The sequence below is a fragment of the Coregonus lavaretus genome, assembly GCF_964263955.1.
Source record: "Coregonus lavaretus genome assembly, chromosome: 13".
In the NCBI taxonomy this organism is placed as follows: domain Eukaryota; kingdom Metazoa; phylum Chordata; class Actinopteri; order Salmoniformes; family Salmonidae; genus Coregonus; species Coregonus lavaretus.
In genome coordinates this window covers 9,018,161-9,033,234 of record NC_140000.1, presented here as the reverse complement: position 1 = coordinate 9,033,234, position 15,074 = coordinate 9,018,161, and the positions used below count along the sequence as shown (strand labels likewise).

Here is a 15,074-nt window from a genome sequence, read left to right as displayed (position 1 = left end):
AAATACATATTTTGATAATAATTAATATCATATCATTTTTATTATTATATGATTATTATTATTCATATTATTATTGTTATTATTATAACAAGTGACCACAAAGCACATCCATCCAAAACAATGTGTGTGTAAGGGGGAGATGTGATACATTAAGGAATTGTCTTGTTTTTATATTTGGCCAAAAACACAACGCCCCAGCACTGAACCATGCATGTTTGGACTATCTGGCTTGATTAGAGAATGTTAGCTATGTGAAACTAAATGAAGTCTCATGGGGACTGCTGTTTCACCACATTACATTGTTGAGTTTTAGTTCAATCTATCAAGTGGCGACAGGACATCCCATCAAGAGTAAACAGGTTAGAAGTTCCAAGTTTCACAGTTGATTCGCCACATGCACAGGACACAGCAGGTGTAAAACAGTACAGTGAAATTATTTCCCAACAATGCAGTAATAATAATAATAATAATAATATAATTTAAAAAACACAAGAAGTAGGATATAAGTTGAAGAAACACAAGAATGCAAATATATATATACAGGTCAGTGCCAGCACCTTATTCAGTGTGTAGCGGTAGTGGAGGGGTTGAGGTGGTTTAAACATAAAAAGTGACTAGTAGTAGGATATACATGTAAACAGGGCTGAAAAGTGACTGGTACCAGGATATACATGTAAACAGGGCTGAAAAGTGACTGGTAGTAGGATATACATGTAAACAGGGCTGAAAAGTGACTAGTAGTAGTATATACATGTAAACAGGGCTGAAAGGTGACTGGTAGGAGGATATACATGTAAACAGGAATGAAAAGTGACTAGTAGTAGGATATACATGTAAACAGGGCTGAAAAGTGACTGGTAGTAGGATATACATGTAAACAGGGCTGAAAAGTGACTAGTAGTAGGATATACATGTAAACAGGGCTGAAAAGTGACTGGTAGTAGGATACACATGTAAACTGGGCTGAAAAGTGACTAGCAGTAGGATATACATGTAAACAGGGCTGAAAAGTGACTGGTAGTAGGATATACATGTAAACAGGGCTGAAAAGTGACTAGTAGTAGGATATACATGTAAACATGGCTGAAAAGTGACTAGTAGTAGGATATACATGTAAACAGGGCTGAAAAGTGACTGGTAGTAGGATATACATGTAAACAGGGCTGAAAAGTGACTGGTAACAGGATATACATGTAAACAGGGCTGAAAAGTGACTAGTAGTAGGATATACATGTAAACAGGGCTGAAAAGTGACTGGTAGTAGGATATACATGTACACAGGGCTGAAAAGTGATTAGTAGTAGGATATACATGTAAACAGGGCTGAAAAGTGACTGGTAGTAGGATATACATGTAAACAGGGCTGAAAAGTGACTGGTAGTAGGATATGCATGTAAACAGGGCTGAAAAGTGACTGGTAGTAGGATATACATGTAAACAGGGCTGAAAAGTGACTGGTAACAGGATATACATGTAAATAGGGCTGAAAAGTGACTGGTAGTAGGATATACATGTAAACAGGGCAGAAAAGTGACTGGTAGTAGGATATACATGTAAACAGGGCTGAAAAGTGACTAGCAGTAGGATATACATGTAAACAGGGCTGAAAAGTGACTGGTAGTAGGATATACATGTAAACAGGAATGAAAAGTGACTGGTAGTAGGATATACATGTAAACAGGGCTGAAAAGTGACTGGTAACAGGATATACATGTAAACAGAGCTGAAAAGTGACTGGTAGTAAGATATACATGTAAACAGGGCTAGAAAGTGACTGGTAGTAGGATATACATGTAAACATGGCTGAAAAGTGACTGGTAGTAGGATATACATGTAAACAGGGCTGAAAAGTGACTAGTAGTAGGATATACATGTAAACAGGGCTGAAAAGTGACTAGTAGGAGGATGTACATGTAAACAGGGCTAAAAAGTGACTGGTAGTAGGATATACATGTAAATAGGACTGAAAAGTGACTAGTAGTAGGATATACATGTAAACAGGGCTGAAAGGTGACTGGTAGTAGGATATACATGTAAACAGGGCTGAAAAGTGACTGGTAGTAGGATATACATGTAAACAGGGCTGAAAAGTGACTGGTAGTAGGATATACATGTAAACAGGGCTGAAAAGTGACTGGTAGTAGGATATACATGTAAACAGGGCTGAAAAGTGACTGGTAGTAGGATATACATGTAAACAGGGCTGAAAAGTGACTAGTAGTAGGATATACATGTAAACAGGGCTGAAAAGTGACTGGTAACAGGATATACATGTAAACAGGGCTGAAAAGTGACTAGTATTAGGATATACATGTAAACAGGGCTGAAAAGTGACTGGTAGTAGGATATACATGTAAACAGGGCTGAAAAGTGACTGGTAGTAGGAATATACAAATACTTATGGTAATATACTAACGGTAATATGAACATGTAAACAGGAGTAATAGTGACAGGTAACAGGATAAATAGATAAATACTAATGGTAATGGCAAACAATAATCAATGAACAGCAGCAGGTAGTAATAAATCTAATCAATAATGATTTTAGCAGCAGTGTAGGTGTGTAGTTGTTAGCCATTTAACAGTCTTATGGCCAGGGGGTAGAAGCTGTTTAGGAGTCTGTTGGTCTGGGCCTTGATGCACCGGTACCGTCTGCCGGACGTGAGCATGGAGAACAGCCCATGTCTCGGTTGGCTGGAGTCTTTGACAATTTTTTGGGCTTTTCTCAGACAGATAGTGTACGTCCTGGATGGCTGGGAGCTCGCCCCCAATGATACACTGGGCCGTCTGTACCACCCTCTGTAGGGCCTTCCGGTCGAGGGCGGTGCAGTTGCCATACCAGACAGTTCTACAACCAGTTGTAAAAGTTCCTTGTGATCTGAGGGGCCATGCCAAATCGTTTCAGCCTTCTGTGGGAGAAGAGGCACTGCAGTGCCTTCTTCACAACTGTGCTGGTGTGAGGGGACCATGTTAAGTCCTCAGTGATGTGGACAAAGAGGAACTTGAAGCTCTTGACCCTGTCCACTACAGCCCTGTTGATGTGGGTGGCCCCCCTGTTTCCTGTAGTCCACAATCAACTCCTTGGTCTTGCTGATGTTGAGGGAGAGGTTGTTGTCCTGGCAGCGTGTCCTGAGGGTCAGCGTGGTGGAGGTGTTGTTACCTACTCTCACCACATGGGGGTAGCCCGTCAGGAATTCCAGGATCCAGTTGCAGAGGGAGGTGTTCAGTCCCAGGGTCCCGAGCTTGGTGATGAGGGCACTATGGTGTTGAACACTTAGCTGTAGTCGATGAACACCCATGTGGGACAGGGCAGTGTGTACAACTGAAATGGTATCATCTGTAGATCTGTTGAGGCAGTATGCAAATTGGAGTGGGTTTTTAGGGTGACTTGGATGATGGAGTTGATGTGTGCCATGACCAGCCTTTCAAAGCACTTTATGATTACAAACAATGCTATTAACACTGATAAAATACTTGCTTTCCTTTAAGCCACAAACATCTAGTTCACCTTAAGCCACCTAAATACACAACCACCCACCCTTGCCACCCAAACAGCCCCAGACCATTATTCCACCTCCACTAAACTTTACAATTGGCACTATGCATTGGGGCAGGTAGCGTTCTCCTGGCATCCGCCAAACCCAGATTTGTCCGTCGGACTGCCAGATGGTGAAGATGATTCCTCACTCCAGAGAACGCGTTTCCACTGCTCCAGCTTTACAACACTCCAGCCGATGCTTGGCATTGCGAATGGTGATCTTAGGCTTGTGTGCGGCTGCTCGGCCATGGAAACCCATTTAATGAAGCTCCCGACGAACAGTTCTTGTGCTGACATTGCTTCCAGAGGCAGTTTGGAACTCGGTAGTGAGTGTTGCAACCGAGGACAGACGATTTTTACGCGCTACACGCTTCAGCACTCAGCAGACCCATTCTGTGAGCTTGTGTGGCCTACCACTTCGCGGCTGAGCTGTTGTTGCTCCTAGACCTTTCCACTTCACAATAACAGGACTTACAATTGACCGGGACAGCTCTAGCAGGGGAGAAATTTGACGAACTGACTTGTTGGAAAGGTGGCATCCTATGACGGTGCCACGTTGAAAGTCACTGAGCTCTTCAGTAAGGCCATTCTACTGCCAATGTTTGTCTATGGAGATTGCATGGTTGTGTGCTCATTTTTATACACCTGTCAGCAACGGGTGTGGCTGAAATAGCCGAATCCACTAATTTGAAGGGGTGTCCACATACTTTTGTCTATATAGTGTATCTTAAGATGAATGCACTCATGTAAGTCGCTCTGAATAAGAGTGTCTGCTAAATAACTAAAATGTCAATGTAAAATGTGAGTAAATATAAAGAAAACAGACAAGCAGTAAGTAAGAACAATCTTTTATTTGTGTTTTCGGGAAAGTTTGACTACATCCCCATTACCAGCACTGAGTGGGCTGGAACAGTGGACACCACTGGTGCAGATGGGTAGTTGTAGTTCAATAAAAGTCACTATAAGAATTATCATCATCCACGTCAGGGAGATTAGGAACAACATCCAGTTGGGAGAGCATACGTACAGTCACTGAGGTGAAAATAGGCTGCAGAAAACCAAGAGGAAAACTGTGGCTAGTGTGCATAGTCTATACACAGCTAGAGAACTGAACAGACCTGTACAGTCAGAAGTGAATGGGATTCTACCACTGTCATTCTCCAGGTATGAGATGAGCCAGCGAGATTGTGGAATCCATGATCAACAGAGAAACCAAGATGGCCGCCATCCTCTGGAAACTGTGTTTCAGAGAAGTCCGGATAGAAACTGTCCGTAGGGGTTATGAATAAACCAGTGGACCTCGAGGGGCCAAAACAGGATGTACATGGTGCAGGGCAGGAAGTGACATAAAAACAAGGATGCATTTCTGAAAAGTTTCTCTGTGAGGGTAGCTTGAGATCAAAGATGCTTCAAAACGCAACAGATCATGTTCATCCAAAGAAATAAAATCATTCAATTATATATAACGGCAACATTAAAAGGGGGTAACAATCATCATAATAATAACAATAATAATAGTAATGGTAGTTATTTATAACATGGTCGTTGAGGAAAAGAAGAACACTATCACTGGGTTGACTGGGACCTTTTTCTCCCCTGGGTTTAGTGAGTCCGTCGTGAACCATGACACTATGTGGATACTAAGACGATGCTCAACAACACAGAAATGCCGGAAAAATGACAGAAAGTATCAACAACCTTAATAAATCAACATTTTTAATTTTGGCTTTTTTATTAGTCCCAGAAATCTGAGAATTTAACACCATTCCGATCAACGAAGAGAGTAATAATAGCATAATCTCAAATTATAACCTATTCCCTAGGTATAGGGGGGAATAGGGTATAATTTGACATGACACCCTACCACAAACCCCATCTCCTGGAATACATTTGCATATACGCAGTCATACACGCATCTAATCTCTGCAACATTCACACTTAGCATATACCTATGTAAAATAAACAAACTGGTATATTCAATATAGACAATATTTCTCTTCTACCAATAATATAAGAATGCTAACTAAAATCATTAATATAGTACAGTAACACAAGTGTGCTTTTTCCTGGGTAGTTTGTGGACTATTTAGGAGGGTGTGAAGACATTGTGGTATTATGTATACAATCTACAACCACAGAGACCGGTTGTTGGGATTGGTTAAAGGTAAAAGTAGCCTTTTCGGGATTGGTTGTAAGTGACATTAACGGTGCTGGGATTGGATCAATTCGATAAAAAAAACATAGGAAGGAAGAAAACATCACAACGCAGAGAAGATCAAAAAGGTCCACTGTAACCTGGGGCAACAGAACAACTAAAAAATCCTACCAACCCAGCAGTTAGAACTGACAGCAATCCAAAATGACAAAAAGTGACAGAAAGAGAGCGAGCGGGAGAGATGGCCAAGGGCTCAGCAATATGAGTTCATAGTATACATAATAAAAACTAACAGTCGCCCCATCCATTAGCTGTAGTGTCATTGAATGCCCTGCTTGTCTTAGGGTCACATAATACAATTCTCTATATGACAGAGAAGATAGTGCAGCTATAATCAAATGTGAGAGCTGTTGCACCAAAGCCCAGACATCTAGACAACTACTAAACAGTCCAAACTGTTAGTAAAGGTTGCAAAAGTTGTGACAATATGATTGACTTGTTATTTACAAGCACAAACACAGGACAAGTGCTGAAGATTGTGCTGGGTTAATAGTGTTTCTCCCATTTCTCTCTCTCTCTCTCTCCCTCTTTCACTTTCTTGCCATTTCAGCCTAAACCCCATCATTTAGAAACACAACAAAGAAAACAAATTAAGTGCTTGAGTAAAATCCACAAAGAAATGTTGAACTGTACAATTTTAAAATCATTTTGCTCTCTATTTTACAGTTTAAAATGGCCGCCTCGCCTCCCAGTCCCTGACTCTGAATCCCTGTCTAACACCTGACCACCTCTAAAATAGCATCTCCTATATCAATCTACTTTAAAAAGATATTTTGTCATAGCCCTCCATATCTTACATCTTTCCCATTCATATAGAAAATATACAAAAATTATTTCCAAAATTTGCTCCCCCTCTAGCCTTATTTCAGTAATATAAAAATATACAATTCTCCGATATCAAAATCCTCAAAGTCACGTCTTTTCTTCTTTCGTCTAAAGGGGCAACAATCCTCCCTGTCCCTAACCTTTAACCCTGCCCACTCTGACATCATCAAAATGTGACACCTGAGCTTCTTTATATCACCCTTCTCATCGTCTCATACATTCATCATCATCATCATTGTCATCATCATCATGTCGCCCCATTCTACCCATCAGTTCCTTCTCTTTCTCCTCCTCTTCTTCACTGGTCTCCATGGCGATTCTCATATTTGTTGAGAATGTTGCGGCAGCGACCGAGCTCCTTCCTCATGTCAGCCACTTCCTGTCTGAGTGCCTGGTTCTCTCTCTCCAGGAAGGCGGCGCGGACCGAGATCTGGTTTTCCTTCAAGCGCCGTGCGTCACGAGAACGCTTGGCTGCCTCGTTGTTCTTACACCGCCGGGACCAGTACTTATCATCCTGAAAGAGGGAGACACCGTTAGATATAGTGCTACTGACATTACCTTGTAGAAAATGATCTGACCCTGGACCAGAGGTCAGGGACAACTTCTACCAACTCTTAATACTTCTACCTACTCTCTGACTACCAACCTTGAGGTCTGCTGGCACCAGCATCTTGCGGGCCTTCTTGATCATGGGCTGTGGTTTGAGTTCGTCCTCACTGAAGCGGTGTCTGCGGGGGTCGAAGGCGTCCTGGCCGGGCACGCTGGACAGCGCCACGTCGGCCGCGTCGGGTTCAAAGCCACCCATCACGTCTGGCCCGTTGGATGTGGGCGTCATGAGAGGAGTGCAGGACGAAGAGGAGACAGAGGAGCCGGGCGAGCCGCAGTCGTCATTCATGCTCGACTGACTGCCTCCTGAAAGAGAGAGAATCGGTTGTTCTTTTCTTATTAAACCTTTATATGAACCAGGTGATTCCATGTAGATACATGACCTCTCAGATCCACCAGAAAGCAATAACACACAGCAGTGGTCTAAGGAACTGCATCGCAGTGCTAACTGTGCCACTAGAGATCCTGGTTAGAATCCAGGCTCTGTCGCAGCCGGCCGCGACCGGGAGACTCATGGGCGGCGCACAATTGGCCCAGCGTCATCCAGGGTAGGGGAGGGAATGGCCGGCAGGGATGTAGCTCAGTTGATAGAGCATGGCGTTTGCAACGCCAGGGTTGTGTGTTCGATTCCCACGGGGGGCCAGTATAAAAAAATATGTATTCACTAACTGTAAGTCGCTCTGGATAAGAGCGTCTGCTAAATGACTAAAATGTAAATGTAAATGTAAGTTAAGTAAAAGAGCTGTAGAGCTGTTAGGCTGCAGTTACAGTCCCTGTCCACCAGGTGGTGGAAGGGAGCCCACTTTCTGCTCTGAGAAACTAATAAACACAAACGTTTTTCTCCCTGCTTTCAAGTGTGAAATCTACAGCCCAATGTCTTCCCAACTATCTGTTTCAGGTGCTGGATTTCTGTGTGAGCGGCCGTTTCACTTCAATTTGAATAAATTATCATGGCCAAATTGAACTCAAATGGGAACTTTGCATATGCAAGAACACTTTTCTCAATTTATCTTGTGTATAAACATTCAATATCACCCTTTTAGTAAGAGTATATATTTCAATTATGGTTTAATATTATTATCAACATTCCCAGACTCCTATAAGGCTGGTTTAGACCGTTTTCTTGAAATGTTTTTAAAACTGTTATACAACCGTCACCCCACCCCTTGAAGTCAGTTCCCTGAGTTCTATAGAGCTCACTCACCCCCTTACGGCCTAATGCACATAACACCTTGAATTTCCTATCATAAAGACTCCAAACAGCCTTTTCCTCTTCCTCTTCCTCCTTTAAGAGAACACAATCAGAACACAGCCTACACTACACCCACCTCGGGTTAAGTCAATGGTCAGGTGTCTGAATGAAAACTCAAATCAGATCATTACAGATACGTTCTCCTGTCTTGCTTCATAATTTGTGTTACACTGTAACGACTATGTAACAAACACAACATCCAACCCGCAATATCAATTTTGGCTTCATCAATGCTTCTTTTACATAAATATCTGATTTGTATTGATAAATGTGAGTGCGTTGTATTTAACTAATGTCTAAACTGGCTAACGTGCATTATTGTGAGATGTGACATTGGAATACAACTGAAATGCAGCGAAGAAACAACCAGTGTATGAAGGGTTAAATACAATGGCTACTGACATTCCCTATCTACTGTATGGCACCATATCTTAATCATGACTCTCTCTGTACTCAATCGCTCTCTTCTGCATTCAAACATTCCATTTGAACTTCAGTATCAGCAGGCAATGGGAACCTCTTCCTCCCCCTCCTTCCCTCCCTCCCTCCCTCACTCTCTCTCGCTCTCCCTCCCACCCTGGTGTGCCTCTCCGCTCCTCCCAGTCCTCCGCTTGGCCCTGCCTCTCTCGTTCTCTTGCTCCAGTGCTCACAGCCTCGGCACGTGAAGGGACGCTGCACGTGCACATTGCTGTAGCGTGTGAGTTGGGGAGAGATTTAAAGACACGCGATCACAAACACTCACTACACTCACCTCCTTCTTCTCCCTCCCCTCCTTATCTCTTGCTCGATCTCCCTGTGTACAGTAAGAACTTAGTGTTCTGTAAATGGCTGGTTGGACCTGAATTTAACATAAAACCGACCAAACCAAACCCCTTTGTCAGTGCTGTGAGATTAATTTGTCAAATGTCACTCCTCTCTTTCTCTCAGGCAGCCTAAATGTTAAACCTAGCTCAGTGTGAAGGGTAGTTTGTAGCCTACAGGAAATTCCTCTCATTGTTTTCTCAACCCCTCCTTGTTGTTCACTCTCTGTCAAGTTAACTCAGCGTTAAGGGATTCCATTTGGCTCCTAAGAAAATGATGCTTGGTCACCATAGGAGGAGTTCAATATGAGGACTGAGGACAACTTAAAGAGCTGAATCACATGATAACTCTGTGCAGACTCTACAGCCTTCTCTCTAAGGACATGGACGTCCTGTATTGATACAGGGTCACCATGGTATCTGACATACCACTGAACCTTCATTTTAGTCATTCATCTAGTTGCCTCTCTACAAGGCCAAAACAACATGGCACCATAATCCTTGCTACATTTGGCCAAACTGGACCACTGAATACATTGTTGATACCATGTAAACAACGATACACTGTGATACATTCACCAACCCCCCACCACCCCCACAATCCCTTTCCATAGAATCACCATAAACCGTCTCAACCTCCACCCCTCTCCCCATTGTCCTATTGAAGATGTGTACAATAAACAGATGTACACTGTTCCGTATCATATTCCATGGGATAAAATCACCACAGAAATCCCTGCATGTTGCCCTCCCCTCCTCCTACACCCGGTTCAGGTAACTCACCATAGTCAAGTCCTCCCTGCATGTTGGATTGGGCCACCTCCAGGCCGATGAGCGATGGGGAAGATGAGGATGACGAGGAGGAGGCTGAAGAGCAGGGTGGGGGCGATGAGGGGGGGCACTGGGAACTCTGATTGGGCACCGCCGACTGGGAACTCTGGGACGGGATCTGGGCTGTACTGGAACTGTTTTGTCCGTGGACACCGCCCATGCCGTTCTCTGTGAGGAACTCCTCCAGGTCCATGTACTGCAGCTGGAAGAGGCCTCCTTCCACCGGCAGGGTCCTCTCCCACAGGAGGGGTCCCAGGAACGCAGACTGGTTAAATCCTCCACCTGATCCTCCACCTCCTCCTCCACTGCCACAGCCGTTACTGCTGCTCACCCCGCTGCTGCCGGTACGCATGTTGCAGCCGCCGTTCCCGCCACCCATGGAGTCCTCATCCATGTCTGTGATGGTTCTGTCTTTGTCTGTGATGGTGGGAGGGAGACAAAATGGAGGATGTTGGTTAGTAACAGATGGACAGGGGTTGGGACATCACGGGAGTTGTTGTTGTCGCATCAAATGTTTGACCCTGGGTGCTGTCAGAGGTGGTTTTGGGATAATTGAAATGTTAGTGTTATGGTATCCCACTAGATCCACTCCCTCAAGTCTGGTTCCTCATAGGGTTTCTTCTGTCTACACTCTTTGCTTTTTAGTTATTTGGGGGGACTTTTTTAGGGTCATATGACAGGATATAATTATCTTACGTCCAAAGCTGTAGGCGTTCTTGTAAACCTATTTCATTTAAGTCAATGAGACAAGAGGCCTCTATGGCCCAAGCCTCATGGCTGTTGAGGTCCAGAGGCACAATTCCACTATAGATGCGTCAACTCAACAGAGACTGAGAGATAGATGGATATCTGTGGAATGGTGTGACAGTTGGATGCATCAGCTGCACTGCTATGCGCACAAACACCAATGAATGCTTCAGTCAGACCGTAACAGATGGTCATACACTAAACTGCACAAGAATCAAAATGAGAATGCTGGATGAAAAGCAATATGATTTTTACTAAATCTATGTATGTCTATGTCTATATTTGGTGAGACAGATTAATTTGTGAATATAGGCATCCATACCACAGGTCTGGCTGGTACTGTTTAGCATGTCAGATATTATACCAAAAGACGTCATCTTAATCTGCATGCTAATCTAAAACTATGCCAGGGGATTGGAGGGGCGGAGATTATAATCCATATGAGAACATCATGCTCAGCTCACAGCAGAGTGCAACGTGGGATGGCACCATCATTCTATTGGACATTTGAGGGTCATAATTGGACAGTGAGTGACCTTTGTGTTTGGATAAAAGTATTTGTTACATCTAATGACCACGTAATAACGTGTTACAGGGATAATGGCATATTGGTTTCCATACCCTTTAAACTGTCTATGGATAAGGTATGACAGCAGTTCATGCATTGGTTTAGTTTCCCTGGCACTGTTTCCACATGCTAATGTTTTAGCATTTGTGGCACAAATCCTATTCAAGTCATGGGACCGATATTAGCATGTCCAAATCATCCAAAAGTATCTCAACGTTGATTGTGAAGCTCAACAGAGTCACTTATAGCTGATTTGAACAGGATTACTGATAATTTCCTTTCTGGTTTACTGCTCTATACTATAGGAGTGGTTGGATTCAATTAACATTTTCCAAAGAGCATTTGATCCTAAACTCTTAGAAACAAGGGTTCCAAAATGGTTCTTCGGCTGTCCCCATAGGAGAACCTGTTTTGGTTCCAGGTAGAACCCTTTTGGGTTCCAGGTAGAACCCTCTGTAAAAAAAAAAATTATACATTGAACCCAAAAGGGTTCTACCTGGAACCAAAAATAGTTATTCAAAGGGTTCTCCTATAGCGACAGCCGAAGTACCCTTTTAGGTTCTAAATAGCACCTTTTTTTCTAAGAGTGTAAGTTCTGTTCTGAGACAAAGTTTCCCTATTGTGGTTCTGACCAGTATTATCAGAAGTAAAAATACAAAACTGACCCTGAATCAGTTCTAAAGGTCAACTTCCACCATCATGTATATCCTATGGTGTGTGTTAGTTGCAGAATGTCAATCATTAATCATTATTCAGAGCTTAGTTCTGTATTGAAGCACCACACCAGTATACATTCTCTGTTTAGTTTCCAAACAACAAGTCAGACAGTGGTGCATGTGTCATGTCATGTGTGTGTGACAATGGCAGGGCCAGATATTAAGTTATGCAGGTGAACACAGCTGTCTTCACTGTACTGTACTCAATGGAGACAGGCAGGCAATGGAGACTGGTAGATATGATTTCAATTAATGTCACAGGCAATGGAGACTGGTAGATATGATTTCAATGCATGTCACAGGCAATGGAGACTGGTAGATATGATTTCAATGACTGTCAGTTACAAAATATGCAAAATAACAAAAAACGACATAGGCATGCAGTGTCTGTTAGCATAAGTGCAGCAAACTCCATCAGCAACATTGTTGCACTGTAGAGCCGTCAGTTGTAACAGCATAATAACAATGTAACAATCAAATGAAATCAAAGTTATCTTCTCACCTTTAACGTCGCAGCAGTCTTTGACACTTGCACGGTCTCCCTTCATCGGATGCTGCAGGAGGGATTTCAAACTAGTCATGGAGTTGAGGTGTCCACCGCTGATAGAGCCACCAGACTGGTTGCAATTCCCGAACTGCGGGCTAGCGCCGGCTGGGAGGTCCGGGGTCAGGAGCTGGGTGAGCTGCCTGGACATTGTTGGCCGGACCTGGTTATTGATTAGGATCCTTGGGCGCAGGCGGAGTCGAGATGACTGGCAGATTGATCACCGCTATTCAATGAACGAGAATATTGAATTAACATATATTATAGTTAGAATTGGGTACAAACCAGGTGCAATGAACAGTCTGTGATTTGATATGACATTACAAACTTGTTGAAATAATATAAAATGCATATGTGAGTGCATATCTCGACAAGATATGAGAACATTTAATTATGATTCCAAGGCTCAGCATACCAGAGTGTAGCCTAATAATAACATGCAATATTTGCAAAACATGTCCCTTTTATTTGTTTTGAATGTCAATAAACATTTTCTTACCTTTCCCTCTATTTAGGCTATGAAGTGTTCTTAGATCCACTGTTGTATCATTCTCATAGACAGTATTCCAGTCGATTTGTTGCAGCACTATATTATTTTAATTCCTCGGTTCAGATCAAGATGTTATTCTCCAATAGAAACCAGTGGTAAACGTCAAACTAATTGAGTATGACTGGTGCCCATGGTCAATTCAAAGGTGGACAAAATAAAATCCGAGCTGGAGATCAATAAATTGTTGTCGAAAAAATATCCTGAGTTGATCAACACCAAAAAAAAATGACGATATGATCTAAATGAAACTCGAAGGAAGGAAAAAGAATATCCTGCTCCAAAATGCCAAATAAACAAATAATGAAGAGCGAGAAGCGGAGAAGGCTGAGTACGCGCGCTATTGGTCGGGTGACAAGCTGTATTACTTTCTTCTTTCGGCTTTCCTGTCTCTCTGTCGTTCTTTCTGGATGGGGTGGGGGGGGGCTCCTCTTTTCCCCCGCGTACTTTTTGTAGCCAATGTACTGAGGCACGGGCTTGGATTTGAGCTGCGCGACGGCTGTCTTCTCAGCTGGAATGAACACGGGCAGTTCACGTGACGTCACAACTCATAGGGCAAGGCGCGAGAGAAGGCATGATTGGCTTATTTGTTCAATATGCATGACACAACACACAACCCCCCTCGTGCCACACCTCGAGGGGGCACGCCACGCACTTGTTGTTTGTGTGCTCATGCACAGAAGGACCAAAACAAATGGACAGTTATCAATCACCCGCCACCGTTATCATCATGACTTTGAATTAACGTCTTTAAATGACACAAGCAACTGAGGGGGCCTTGAGACATAGCCTCTATAGAAAATTCATCTAGGCATAAAGATTATTGCCCAAAATGAGTGCCAATATTATCATTTCATTATAATAGCAATGGGCCTAGCACCATTCTAAATACAAGCAACTGAGTGTAAACTATAGTTTTCCCAGTCCGCTTGTAATCCAGAGAAAACGTGAGTGGCTGCCGGGTTTTCAGGCGAAAGGAACACAGCAGCACGTTGCTTCCTAAAAGCAGAATAGCTGTTATAGCGCACATGGCCCAGTCACGCGGAGGTGCAACCCTTATGCATGTTGCTCTAGCTGCGATTGGTTGGAGAAAATACTGTCTCCTCCCCTAGTGAGCGCTTATTGGAAAGAACTAGGCCACCCGCCCCGCCCTACGGATTCCCCCCATGCTACGGCCGCGTGAGACCGATTCAAAGCAGAACAGCGCGAGGTGTCTGCAGTACAGTATTTCAACCCACAGCCAGAGCCACAGGAAATTGTTTTCTTTTTTTACTTCTAGTCGGACATAGGAAAAACAATATTTAGACAGATCCCAGGAACAATATACATCCTTATGAGGTTATTACTGTGTGTACCACTCACTTGTTTTCTTTACAAATAGACATATGCCAACAGCATGAGTATAATTAATGGGGAAACAATTGATACATTGATTGATGATAAACTATCACACATTTGTGTTTACTGCAGAAGTATACTGCAAAACCAACCTTGCAGGCCTTTATGCCTGACCTATTTATGATAATGAATCGGTTAGTACAATTTGAGTAGGTTTGAGAGAGCATAGAACAGGCCTACAGAACAGGTAGTTAGACTAGAGAAGAGACTGACAATGACCTTAAATTACATTCAAATTTTCTACAAATTGTTTTCTATTTTAAATCATAATAAATGTTGCTTTAAGCTATAGTACTAAATATATATTTTTGTCTGTATACTCTGTTTATTGTGGCAGCACCATCTCACCAGGTCAAATTCCTGTTGCATGTAAATGTCCTTAGCGAACAAAGGTGACTCTGATTTTATAGGTAGCCTATAATATGCTTCTTCGGCTATAGGCCTACATGACGTGGAGAACGCACTAGCACACGAACAGACCATGGTT

At 42.9% G+C, this 15,074-nt stretch overlaps 1 protein-coding gene across 2 annotated transcripts; it reads right to left on the bottom strand.

The window, feature by feature from the left end:
* Nucleotides 1-4,370: 4,370 nt before the first annotated feature.
* dbpb (D site albumin promoter binding protein b) lies at nt 4,371-13,707 on the bottom strand. 2 transcript variants are annotated; one of them, XM_084175780.1, is made up of 5 exons: nt 13,142-13,707; nt 12,601-12,868; nt 10,020-10,484; nt 7,225-7,490; nt 4,371-7,092 (listed from the first exon to the last, which is right to left on the bottom strand). In XM_084175780.1, exons 2-5 carry the CDS (start codon nt 12,791-12,793, stop codon nt 6,877-6,879), a joined length of 1,140 nt encoding a protein of 379 aa, XP_084031906.1. In that variant the 5' UTR covers nt 12,794-12,868; nt 13,142-13,707; the 3' UTR covers nt 4,371-6,876. The 2 variants fall into 2 exon arrangements, with proteins under 2 accessions (XP_084031906.1, XP_084031905.1); XM_084175779.1 differs by having other exon boundaries at nt 5,234-7,092; nt 7,210-7,490; nt 13,142-13,231.
* Between the last annotated feature and the right edge of the window lie 1,367 nt (nt 13,708-15,074).